Here is a 14,450-nt window from a genome sequence, read left to right on the forward strand (position 1 = left end):
TCCAGCCTACCATAAGTATTTTAATCCAATGTGAAGTGTAAATGTTGTTAAACTACTAAAAGTAATAGGAAGAAAGAAAGGGAAGAACAATTCACTGCTAAAATGAGTGAATTAGCTGCAGAGAAACTGGTGGAAAGTGCCAGAAAAAGACAGTTCAAAGTATCTACTCACTGACTGTATTTTCTCTTAAAACCATTGTTACAATGAAAAGAAGAAATTGCAGACCCAACATATGGATCGAGTTCCACATAAATTAAAACTTATACCTCCTTTACAGATAAATTCACACAAGATTCCTAGGAAGTCGTACCATAAGCAATTCAACCGTAACAGGAAATTACACAGTTGATATAATGATCATAAATCCACATTATGACTCATTGAGTCTGGTAACAATAATTAAATGCAAAAAAATATTGTTGAAACAAGTGAATGTCAACACAGAAAATTGAAACTGCTAAGAAAAAAAAATCTAAAGCACATCTAAAAAATGTTGTACCAATCAAGAAAGTGAGGAAAGAGCAGGAATAGCAGAAACAGCTAGCTATAGTACTATAGGTGGCTCAATACACTTGACAGAGGGTAGTCACATGATATGTACATCTCCAGAAATAGTGAAATTGATGGGGTATACAGACTAGTACACTGATTGCAAAAATGCTTAGAGATGGCTCTGTGTGAGGGAACAGCAAGATCTTATTGAAATAGTTTCTAGTAACTGTATATAATTCCTCACATTTAAGAAACTTACTTATAGTTATGATATCCATATCAAACTTATTTCTACATCTTGGTCTGATCTAACAAGTGAAATACAGTGAACACTTAGTCTAAAACTATAAAAAAAATTAGCAATATGATATTAGCAGACAGTCAAGCCCCCAAAACTAGATCTGAATGCAGGTGGTCTTGAACAAACAGCAAATCAGCTGCTTCATGTTCTATAAAAAAAAAAAGCTAAATAAATCATATATATATATATTGTATTTTTAAAATTTTATGAATATATATGTGTGTGTATGTATGTGTGTATATATTCATCAAATTTTAAAAATACAAAAAAGGAGCTTATTATCCTATCAAGGATGTCCCTTCTAGCTCCCAACTGTAACCAGCCCTAACTACTCAGTTAAATTTTTCCATCCAAACTATCCTTGAAGATAACTTATTCCAAGAACCAACCACCCTGTTTGAAATGAATGAAACATTGTATACAATGCAGCCAGCTCCTATACTGCAAAATTTAAACTTATGACCCCTTGTCCTATTGTTTTCACTGCTAAACACAAACAGTTTGATGGATCCATACTACCAATATTCTTAATTATCTTAAACACCTCAATCAAAAACACCAAACTCTTCTCTCCAGAGAAAACATGTTTAGAAATCTTAGTCTTTCTTTATAAAACAATCCCACCATCCCAGATATTGTCCTAGTAACTCTTCTCCGAATCTTTTCCAACAATTCAATGTCCTTCTTGATGTAGGAAATCCAAAACTGTACACAGTACTCTAAGCAAAGCCTTACATGTGATCTATACAATAAAACAATGATATTCCTTGTCTTGTATTCAATATTTCTGTAGATGTTACCCAAAATCTTATTAGCCCTATTACTGGCTATAATACACTGTTTAGATTATTTAAGTTTTTCTTCACAACACCAAGATTTTTTTCCCAATCAAAACATTTAATGTATTCCCATTTAACTTGGGATAATACCTGGAACTTTGAAAACATACATCCATCACCTAACATTCTGAATAGTTAAACATCATCTGCCACGTAGTGGCCCAATGCATCAAATGACTAAAATCTCTCTGTAAGACTGAAGCATCTTTAATATATATATATAGTTAGTCACCCAAAAAATCTTAATGTCATCTGGAAACTCCACTTGTAACTGTGATCCAGTCAGTTCTAGCTCCATTTATTACAATTCTTTCTTCTTCTTTCCAGTCAATTTTCTAATTAATTTAATAACATTCTCCCCACATCCATAGATTTAATTTTTGTAACAAGTTTTTTTGTGAGACACCTTATAAAATGCTTTCTGAAAATCAATGTGACCAAACTCACAGTATTTCCTTCATCAACTCTTGCAGTAACATCCTTAAAGAATGTCAGGAGATCTATTAAACAAGACTTTCCCTTAGTAAATTCACAATGGCTCTTTGAAACTATATCAAACTGTTTTAAGTGACTCTGTAATGCATATTTAATCACACTATTCAAAACCTTTCCAACTGCAGATGCAAGACTAACTGTTACTTGAATAATGTTTATCACCTACTTTAAATATTAAACTAACATCAGCCAACTTCCAATTTTCTTATACTCTTCCACTACTCAATGGCCAATAAAAACTACTAGCTAGTAGCTCACAAGTTCTATGCTCCTTTAAAACTCTAGGATAAAAGGTCTTTGGTCCAAGGTATTTATAAATTTAGATATAAAATATTGATTTATGAAAGCATCAGTTTACTTATCAAACATTCCATGAAGTTCAGCACTCATCTTGTAAACCTGACTTGAGCAATGTAATAAGTATTATAATTATACATGTGTTTGGAGGTTTATTCATAAGTTTCATAACTACCAAACATATCTGACACATACTTGAGTGGGTGTACCATATCTTCACTTTTCTTCTTCCTACCCGATCCACGGCCCATACCACCAAACAAACCTCCTCCAAACACGTGTGAGAAGATATCTTCACTTGTAAAACCACCTAGGTATAAAAATTACAAGTCTTTAGTATATGTACAATTACAACAAATAAAAACTTTATCATATAGTTGATGTATATATACATTTTCAAATATACACATCTAATTAATAAAAAAACATTAGATAAAAAAAAAAAAAAAAACTGAGACTCCACTAACCATCCATTCCTCCTTCTTGAAGACCTTTTATACCATGGCGATCATAGATCTCTCTCTTCTTCTGGTCTGACAACACTTCATACGCATATGAAATTTCTTTAAACTAAAGAAAAGAAACAAACTCTGAAGTATAATAACAAAAATGAAAAAAAAGAAATAATAATGTTATTAAATCATGACACATACAAGATTCTTTTTTCTTATCATTATATGAGAATTAGCATTCTACACCTGGAATTTAACTAATCATTTGTAATGAATGGTCAGAAGTTCAGATGTCAATTTCTATAGAAACTGTAGTAACAAAATACTGAGCAAAGTTAAGGATAAACAGTGTAAAAGTTGAACAAGAAGTCCGAGTTTAACTCAAACTTTGTTCAACGTATTATATTTAAACTTTTACTGTGAGGTTTTGTAGTTGTTTATATACTTTAATTTAGTAATTAAAACTTTAATAAATACATGCCTAAAAACAAAAAACTGTACTTCTACTAAAATGAAAAAACAAACAACAAACGTCCTGCAGTAATTTCAGTATCTATTTACTTCAAGTAATACACTAGATATTTAATTTACCAGGTATCACAGACTGGATAGACCAATGAAAAATTTCATTCAGATAATGGATAACAAATGGATGAAAAAATTTTAAACTATATCAAAAACAATTAATGTACATATTTTGCACAGACTTAAGTCCTGATGTTTATTCTATCTGAATGAATACTAAAACATGTTCCTTCAAGTAAACATGAATAGCATGAAAGCTAGTAATAAGAAACATTTTCAGTAAAATACGTGTCACAAAAAGATGAGTAAAAAATTTAAAACCAAAAATCACAGCTTGTAGGAAGATTAATTTGTTTTACAAACACTTGATGCTATTTAGTGTAATTTCACAACAAATTACAAATTCACAAACTGTCTGATAAACAATATTAAACATTTCCAGTTGTAGCTCCACTAAAGTTTGTACATTGAAGATGTAACATATATTAAGTTTATCACAAACATGTGATTTAGATATAATATTAGTGATCTAATAATCACTGAACATGATCACACAATTATCTTCATACAGAGAAAATGAACTGTCTAACCCTAAGTCAGTACTATCACTGATGCACAGTAAATACACTACTGGTTGGTTGGTTTGGTGTTTTATGGTGCAAAGCAACTAGACTATCTGCACCAAACATCTGGTAAAAAGTTAAAATTAAAGTAAAATTAGTAAAATTCATAAAAGAAAATTAAGGTAAAACAAAATAAAGTTTTAAAAAACATAAATAGCATTAAAACCAACTTTTACATCTGGTCTACACCAGTAAGAGGAAACCTACAGTAATAGAAGTTGTAAAAGACTTTCTGTAGCATAACTGTAATTATCATAACTCACCAGGAAGACTAACAGGCAAGTTCAAAAACCACCATTAGTCCCTTAAAGTTGGCCTTTCCAGTCCTGGTTTTGAATTGTTTGATGTTATGGCCATTTTCAGAAAGTAATAAAAGTTTTAAAAGACTTGTAGTAAAATTTTAATGATAACTAGCCAGGACGACTAGCGGGTAGTTCAAACAGCAGTGTTAGCTACCTGAATTTGGCCTTTCCAGTCCTGGTTTCGAGTTATTTGACATTATGGCAATTTTCTAATTTCAAATTGAACTAGATGTACTTTGATTCTCAAAAGGGAATCACATTAAAAAATGTCTAGTGTATAAATTATAGAAAAAAACTTAAATATCATTTAAAAGATTAATGGTCTTTAAAAAACCTAAGAACATTTCCAAGGTGTACAGTGTCACCATCACCAATAACATTACAGATAAACCTTGGGACAGAACATGTTTAAAATGGTGCCATCATTAATAGACATAACAACAGCAAATATACTACTGAAGCCAAAATATATCTTGAGGTACCCCAGCTTTTATCAACATATAACTACTTAACTTTTCATTTATTTTAGTTTATATACACCAGAGCTGGTTGACTGATAGAATGTACTAAAACCTTAATCATTGGACATGTTAATCTACTACTTTCAATCAAAAAATTATCATAATGAGATTAATTTTTCCATTCTTAACTTTTTCTGGATTTTTAACAGTACATTTGTGAACTACCTTTTATTTATATTTAATATGATAGACATCTTCAGGTACGACAATTTAGGACTAAGGTACAATTTTATCTCAAGCTGTCATACTTTAAAATATATCACACATGCAATACCATGTAAAATAAACTTGTAACATGAGTACCATTTCAAGGTTTGCTGGGATATCTGGCTTTAGCAGACAATTACCAAATAAACTAATTCACACATGAAGATTTCATGTCATGAGACAAGTAATGATCTTTTTCAGGATTTGTGATAAATAATATATAATTTAGTGAAAACAAATTCAACTTGCTTTTACAGAAACAAACAGTATAATATTTAGTATTTTGACAATAAAACATGTGAAGATACTACATGACCATTTTTGTAGAAAATAAAGTGATCCATAAGACAGAAATCAAAATATTGTAAGAAATACAAAAAAGTGACAACTCAAAATCTTTAATTACCAAAATATCAAATTTTATACTTACATTATCAGCACGAAAAAATTAAAGTATAATTAACAAAAGTTTAAGTCTAAAAAAGCCAATAAACTTTCAAACTAGAAGCTGTTGGTACTGAGAAAAAAAAAATATAGAGGACATACTAAAACTGTTAATATATTCACATTTTATAATAGAGACCTAAAAAAATTGTGAAAATATACATGCATGCTGAGAAATAAATAAATAAAACAACAAAATATTTAACCTGTAAGTGATAACAGCCAGTCTTTTGTTTTCCTGTATTTTCTGTTTAGCTTAGTTAATAAAAACACTATGTAACACAAATTTTGTTTCTGAATAGCATGTGTTATTTCTTAATTGCTATGTTATAAAAGTACAGAAAATGACTATTATTCCATTTAAACTTTGCTTTTATGACCTGGATAAAGAAATTTAGAAATTAACCTATTTTCTATGTAAAACGAGCAAATTTGCCCATTTTCATTTACATAAGGTCTGTATAAAACAACATATGAATTAAGATTTACATGTATAATACTAAAGTTATTCAAAAATGTTTAGAAGTGAGTAGTTTTTCGAGATTTGCGACTGTAATGTAAATCACTTTCATGTATCAGCCCCCAAATATCATCTTCCATCATGTTTTCGTTATACACTCCCAGGCAAAAAAAGCAAAGTTTGAAGAGAGAAAAAAGGTCTTTCCATTTACTTTAGGCATAAGCAATTGGGAAAAAACACTTTCTGCCCAGGAACAAGAAAAAGTAAAAACTGTTTTGCATAGTGTAATTAAACAGATGTCTTGTTAATGTCAATAAATTAAAGATGTACTGTTAGACTGTTAAAAGTCCAGGTATAGTAATGTTTAACATAAAAAGTTAAATAAGGAAGTTATTCATTGATTAGATTTTTAATTTTTTTTTGTGAGCCAGTAAAGACTTTCTTTCATTAAAAGATCTTACCTTCAATAACACTGATTAAGTTTATATCTTGTAGTAAGTACAGTCCCCCATGAATTCCAAAACTGTACGTGAATGCATTCTACTACAAAATTGTATGGTCAACAATCAGTGTTGGTGCTACAGGGAGTCAGTGGGAGGCATTTTACCATAAATTGTTATACCCTTCCAAAATTTAAACCAATATACATAGAGCAAATGCAATGTGTATGACAAGAAAGCATATTCACACAATTTGCACACATACTACAATATTATGGGATGTTTTTTTCTTCTTATATACTATAAGTCAACAAGATGTATCCTACAATAGAGGTATTCTACTTACCCCTACATTTTTATACTAATGCTATTACTGTACTAAACAATTATCTATTTAATTAAATAATGCTTGAAATAACATCATTCATCAATCCACTTTTAAAAGGGACTTGTTATTACACTCCCTCTAAACGAAAAAAACTTCTGGTCCTTTTCAAGGCCTGTAGATACTTTTAAGTCTTCAAAACTTAATACAAAATACTTTTTAAAATCCAACATTGGCTGAGTGTAATTTAGCACACTAACATTCTGAGGGAATAGCAGGTCCCTTTAAAATTACATTTGAGTATGTCTTGAGCAAAATATTTACCCCCCAAAAGTTGGTGCCAGTGCCATCAATTCAAAATTATGGACAGTGGCAGATAACTCCTGTAGCATTGCCACAATTCAAACACAATATTCCCATGGCTATTTTTCTTGCAGTTGAAAAAAATGCCTATGAGGTAATTACAATAATGATTTTCCAATTTGAAAACTATCACAAGATAGTTTTTTTTTTTTAATCAAATGCCCCTCCTTAAGACATCCATCAAGACCTTTGCAACATGAATGCCTTATTTATCTTTAATTTCAGAGATGGGATGCAAACAACACTTTTAGGCAAAATTTATTAGAACGGATTTCCATAGGGTCCATTTTCTGTACTTGGTCTTTTAGGCTGCTAATATCTTTTTATTCCTAAGTATTTCAGGTTTACAAACATTTTAATACAATTAGCAAACAATATTACACTTAATGTAAGTTATCAGAAAATGAGATTCGAACCATAGACCCTGGGATTTCAGGTATCATGTGAAGGTTATTTACACAATAATTTATGTAGATTTCAGTGTGTTAGTACATGCTGTACAAAATGAAAATAACAAGACTTCAATTTTACCATTGTTGTGCTAACTATGTACTTTGTGAATAGATACTACCTGGAATGATTTCTGTAAATTTCACTACATTAGACAGTATGTAACATACAAAATGTAAACAAAAAAGAGAAAATTTCACCATTATTGTACAAACTATGTAAGATTAAGGTGCAGTCTATTTTTCTGATAAACGAGTCATAGAATAAATGTTCTTAGTAAGCAGAGGAATGTGCAGTCACATCTCACTACATGCAGAGATGTGTATTCATTAATGCCACAGACTAGCATTGAGAACACAATCAATCAGAATTAACATAAGAATTATTTATAAACTACATAATTTCTATTTATCCCAAAAACAAATGTACTTAGTATTTTTCTTTACTTGTGGAATAACAAAATGAGATAGTTACAAAATTAGACATATTAATCAGAAAAATCATAATTGATTTGTTTGTTTGAAGTTGAACACAAAGCTACACAATGGGCTATCTGTACTCTGCCTATCATGGGTATCAAAACCTGGTTTCTGGTGTTTAGGTACAAAAGCATACTACTGGGCTGTTGTAATTTAGATTCTTTTCTTTGATAGTTTATACTTAAAAGAACTCTTCAAGCCATTTTAAAGGACATGTTGAAATATAAATACTTTTATTGCATGGTAAATCTGTTTTCTTGATATCTAATTTCTTAATAGCTTACTTATATGTTCAAAACTCTTAACTGAATAGTACCCATAAAACTAGTACAATTACATACAGTACATAAAGAGTCATGTTGTATAGTTGGCCATTCAGAATGACAATATTTGTGTGTTAGTATTAGCCATGTTGGCTTCACAACCAAAATTAATCTTGGCATGAGCACAAATATAGATGTCAACAAGACAAGTGTTGCAATTATGTACAGGGTGGCCCATAAGTCCTTACCCATCCATATGTTGTGTCTAAACAACGTTATAACACTAATGATAAGTTGAAGGCAGATGTTACTGCAGCATTTGGAACAATAACCCCTACTATGTTGAGGAAAATGTCTCACAGAACATCGCATTGCATAATATTATGCAGCGAGAATGAGAAACAGCACACAGATACACTGGATACATAAGATATACAGATGGATAGGGACTTACGGGCCACCCTGTACATCTAGGAAAGATGAGATTTATCTTAAATTCTTGAAAAAGCTACAAAAAGAACTTGTGGAAACTTCTATTATTCTAGTCCATTGACACTGCAACAAAAGTTCTTAATGATTGACAGAATGACACTTATAGGCTATAAGCTTGAGTTTTGTCTTAAACATCTTATTTAGAATCTACTTGAGAATCAGTTGAAAGACAATTCAAGACAGTTTTATGATAAAAAATTTTTAATCTCACAGATGTGTTGGAATTTCTTTACAGGACTTCTGCATCACTCGGATAATGGCAACCTAAGCTTATGGCCTGTATCTTTACATGTCACCATATGAATAATTAGTACTGTACACTGTATGCTTTTCATCTGAAACCAAAGTAAAAAAAGTGGGGCAAACAATTATATTAGTAAGTACTTTTCCAGTAGCAGAATGTAACCATCCAGGGTGTCTTGAAACCTACTTGTTCACTACTAATCTCAGAAATTTCTCAAATTCATTGAAGATACTACAGTATTGAAAAAAACTAATTCTATTGAAAATTTTATTAAAAAAAAAAACAGTAGCAGAGTTCTGCTGCAACAATAATTTATTATCAAAAGTTATAAACTAATAAACTGATTTGTCAGTTGATGTATGTGTTTACAGATAGTCTTAAAAAGATTCTTAGATAATCAAGCTTTATGTCATAAAGGCAAATAATTAAACTGAGGATAAATGTTTCCAAACCTGTCACCAGAATGAACTAACCTCATAGCAAATTTAGTAAAGCAGAATCTTCTCTTTCTAAAAGTTATAAATAACCCAATAGCAAATATCACTAAGAGTTACAGACATTTTGAGAAAAACAGGATATGACAGGAGAAGCGTGGGTTTTACTTTCTTGTTTGTACATCAGCAAAGCAAGAAGCTTGGTGGCTATATATTTACACTATAGCTCAACTACATCTATTGTATAAACATGTGACTTGTGCCAAACTCAGAGGGTCATATACAGGTAAAAAGAAACCTGAAATGGGCAATTTGGAGCAAAGAAGTATTACAAGATACAAAGTAAAGAGTAATAACTGAAATATTTATTTTTTACAATTAAGAAAATAAATCTTATGTCATCTTATTCTTTGAGTTATAAAATATTTTATGCCAAGTGTACCAACATGCACTGATAACAGAGCTGTTTAATCAAATTTTGAATATAACTCTGAAGAAACATCATGACATGCACACTCTGACACATACACACCTGTGTTTACAGGGATAGTTTAGTTTAGTGGATTGGATGGTCTATATTAACCTATAGGCCCATTACTATCTAATCTCTGTATGTACATTTTATGTGTATGAGGGTAATGGTGTAAACTTGTTTCTTTTATTTTTATAAAGTATTTGACAATGTCAAATACACAAAAGGTTTGTTAAAAATATCTTTACATGTGTGTGGAAAGAATAAGTTATATTTAATGCATATGGGTTGCACATTTATATTACAAATATAGTTTTGATGAAAATAGCCTTTACAGATAAAATTTATCTGAGATCCAAACAAGTACATAGGGTCAAGCTTACAAATTATACATCTTTTCCACACAGGTGTAAAATTAAATAGCATATTACATTTAATTTTAAAATATAACAAAGGTCTGTACCTCAGTGACCTCATAAACTGCTACGACCATGGCATTACGTAATTAATATTTTTGTAAATTGAAAATATATTTTCAATACAGACTTCTCTCCTCACAGTTACAGCTATTCTCAAGTTGACTGCTCTCTAGTGGGCACATTTGTGCTTGCCACTAGCATTGAAACTCCCTCTTAATTCCACATGATTCAGCTGTGTTTAAGCATGCAAATTAGCATGCAACACTTCTCCACCAATAGGATTGCAACAAACCCTCCTATTACAGCTTGCTCCTTCTATGTAGTTAAAATCACTCTTCATTTTGAGATTGGACAGAAAAAATTGTGGAAGTAGGGAGGACAGGAAGGAAGTGTGAGTATCTATTGGAAATATATTTTCAGTACAAGATAATCTTAGCTTCCAATACAATTACTTCTCCTCAGTAACAGCTAGACACCCACACTGAGCAGGTGGAAAACTGATGTAAAATTACCTAGATGAGCACCTTTTAAAAGAGTCTGAAAAGCACCCATGGAATGTGCCAATTATATATAGAGAAAACATTTATGGGAGACTGCATCTTATCCAAACCAGATATACTCTTTGCCCATGTGGTGGAGCCAAGAAGTTTGGTGTCAAAATTAAAGGGCAAAACAAGGTAAAATATCCAAATCTCCAAGGAAGAGGAACGTGTGAAGAGTGGCTAGGTCATATCAGATCATAAGCAGAAGGTCAACTGCAGTTCAGACTAATGGTACCAGAAAGAACCCAACTAGCACCATGACAGAAGGGTCCTCAACCATTTACCTCAGATCTAGGAACCAGAAAGGAAAAGGAGCACCTATCCCATGAACCTAAACCATCATATGTGAAAATCTCACACAACCCACCCCACTAAACTACAGGGAAAGAAATGCATTGGAGATTCCAGAAAAAATGCATCACTGGAAAAAATGCAATGGGCAATCAAGAAATCCTATTTTGAAAAATAGATCACTTCTGATTCAACTTAAGGAATATTAGAAATGAACAGCAATCTCTTTCTGTTTTACTCATGTTAGTCCATAAGTGTATAGTCTAGTATAAACATATTTACGACACAACATGCCACAAAAAAGAACCAAGAAATCTTGTGGAACACCCCATCTCATAGTCTGAATTTTGGGATATCAATATACCTATCCAACCATAACTTGCCACAGAGCATGATCTGCAACATGTAAAGTAGGCCCCTGAAAAAAAAAAAAGAAGAGAGAAATGAAATACATAACTCACCTAATCAGAGTTGTACCAGCATATGGAGAATGGCTACAGACAGAAGAGGATATCCAACTGAGCACGAAACTGTCAGGTAGTGCAAGAAGCATGACTAAAATAGTTTAGGGAGTGGTCTATATGCTACCTTAGATAATGTCATCTAGAGGACAAAGGAAATAAGCAGTAAAGACCTTCATGTGGTAACAAATCTCATGAAATGATACACCAAACAACTGGCAAGAATCAGGAAAAAAGAGAGGAATACACAATACAGATAACCTAACAAACCCAATTAGTACGGATGATAGGAAAAACGGAAGGATTTCAATGGACGAACAAACAAGAATGACAGCCATAGAAAGATGCTGAGTGCAACATGTAACACTATAAAACATAGAACAGACTCAGCAGATTAAGTGGATCAGAGAGAAAGTAAATATGTGATATGAAGGGAAGAAAAACAACTGGAAAGGAAAACACAGCAAAAAAAAAAAAGCTGCCCTATAGCCCACAATGGTTGAAAAGAGCAGACACTTGTCAAACACTCATTTAATAACAGATATACGAGGAAGGGAAAGAAAGAAAGGGGAAATTCCATGCAAAATAGAATATTCCCAACTTATACTGATAAACACAGACCTGGATAAGGAATGGGCAGTGTGAGACAACAGTGTTCAGGGATGCTACATGTGTAAATAGTCCAGAACCACTCACAAGGAATTGGACCAAAGCCATGAGTGAAGCCAGAACATGGGAAAGGAGGTATGAGGACCCCTGATTGAGATTGCCAGAGGAGAAAGTGGGAGAGAAGGAAATGTAATTGAAGAGGTTCCTCCTGGAGAAAACACAGAGAAAGAAACCATGGTAGAAACAAGCTACAAGAAGCACCCAACACAGAATGGATTGTATGAGAGACATTACTAGGGGTAGAAGATGGATGGAAGAGTATCTAGAAAAGAAAATGTCATTTCAATCCCAACTGAATGTATCTATATCAAAGCCAAATGATGCAGAACTGGGGACCAAAAGAGTGGCAAATGCATCCAGCTAGGGAGAATTGAACTAAAAACATAGTCAACAGAATGCCTGAGATCAAAAGACCATTCTTGTCAGGATGGTACAAGATTGAGGGTACCCAGTACGTGAAAAACCAGCAAACAAGTCTGATGGCTACGAGTCCAATGAAGAGATATAGAGCATAGGAACATAAGGGCTGGGATCAAGTACTCTTGGCTGGTGATTTAAGAGACAACCTCTAAGTTCTCAGAATGAATCATAATTGTCATACCCACATATATGACAGAAAATGAACTATCCCCTGACAAACAGCATGGAGTTCCAAAAGGTTGATTTGAAAACATAACTCCTCCTGAGATCAATGGCTCAAGATCTCCTGTCTGTTGCTGCATACACCCCAACCAGACAAAAGCACCTGTGAAGACATGGATATCTGAATGGGAAAGAGGAATAGGTACCCCCAATGTGTTGTCCCTGTTTAACCACCAAAAGAAATCTGACTGAAGGGAAGTAGGAAGGGATATCTGTAAATCCTGAGATTCCATAACGAGGTAGCATTGATCTCGTAGTATCCATTGCAAAAAATGCATGTGGGCAAAATCTAGAGGAATAAAAGCTTCCAGTGATGCCCATGTTCCCAAAAAATGAAAACCTCTTGTGTAGGGAGAAAAAGTGTTGACAGGGCCCTATGAACTAAAAGCTCCATAAATCACAGATAAAGAGAAGACTGAGCTCAACTGAGATATGACTTGAAAAACACTCCCAGGTGAACAAGATTTCTTTACCTTAAAAAACAACCAACACCAGCAGCTTCTCTGAGGAGAAGTTGGGTGTGTGTGAGGAAGATGAGGGTGGAGCTAGAAGAGACCAGTTGTCCATATAAAGGTGGAAAGTGAATCCACAAAAGTGTACAAATCAGCAAAGGACCAAACCACCTGACAGAAAATGGAGGGTGCTGATGTTAATCTGCAAAAAAGTTAGAAATGACAAAAATAATCCTCATGGAAAAAGCATGGATAATGACACAAAGCCTGGGCAATGCAAAGATATATGTCAGATACATCAAATCTGATCATCCAAGGCCCATCTGAGAGACACGTTAGATTCTATGACGAATCAAAGCACTTTGAGGAAGGTTTCAGCTGGGAGAGATCAAAAAGAGGATGCCAATATCTGGCCTTCCTTGGGAATGACAAAAACTCAAAAACAGGATCTGAAAAATACAGAAAGAACTGGAACAGAGAATAAAGCATGAGATGTGAGAGAGAGAGAGAGAGAAGAAAAAAAAAAAGAGTCCTTCTCACAAAACTCAAAGAACCCAGGAGTTTACTGAATGAAGATATGCAAGTGGATGAGTCTCTGCAAAATGTTCAGAATTGATCTCAATATCAGGAGAGAGGTTAAAAACAACAGTATGTACCACAGTTAATAACAAAGGGGAAGGATAAAATGACACAGGCAACAAAGATAAAACACAACATATCTGTAATATCAAATAAGAAAGTGGTGACTGAAGTCTAAGTACTTCAACAGGCTGAGAATGTGTATCCACTGCAAGGAAGGAGGGGGAGACTCTTCAAGTCCATATTATCCTGATTCAAGCCCCCAGAGAATGGCAGAATTGCTTGTATATCAGTATATCTATCAGCACACATGAGAGAAACCATCTTACAAAGAACTACAGCCAGCATTTCCTCTGCCAATAATGCCCCACCTGCAGCTTTTGTTACAGGCTATTGAACACCAGTACAGTTTGTAGCCATTGTAGATATAATATATATTTGTGTATTCATAAATAACTGACTACTGGCAAGTAAG

The 14,450-nt window shown here is 32.9% G+C and overlaps 1 protein-coding gene across 1 annotated transcript in view; it reads right to left on the minus strand.

The window, feature by feature from the left end:
- Positions 1–14,450, minus strand: part of LOC143239335 (dnaJ homolog subfamily A member 2-like) — a 42,071-nt gene that overhangs the window by 21,237 nt on the left and 6,384 nt on the right. Inside the window, exons 3-4 of the mRNA XM_076480314.1 lie at positions 2,892–2,994; positions 2,620–2,734 (exon numbers count right to left, since the gene is read on the minus strand). Of these exons, the coding sequence (XP_076336429.1) occupies positions 2,620–2,734; positions 2,892–2,994 (218 nt within the window). The remainder of the gene's footprint in view (positions 1–2,619; positions 2,735–2,891; positions 2,995–14,450) is intronic.

The sequence above is a fragment of the Tachypleus tridentatus genome, chromosome 13 (assembly GCF_004210375.1).
Source record: "Tachypleus tridentatus isolate NWPU-2018 chromosome 13, ASM421037v1, whole genome shotgun sequence".
NCBI classification, from domain to species: Eukaryota; Metazoa; Arthropoda; class Merostomata; order Xiphosura; family Limulidae; genus Tachypleus; species Tachypleus tridentatus.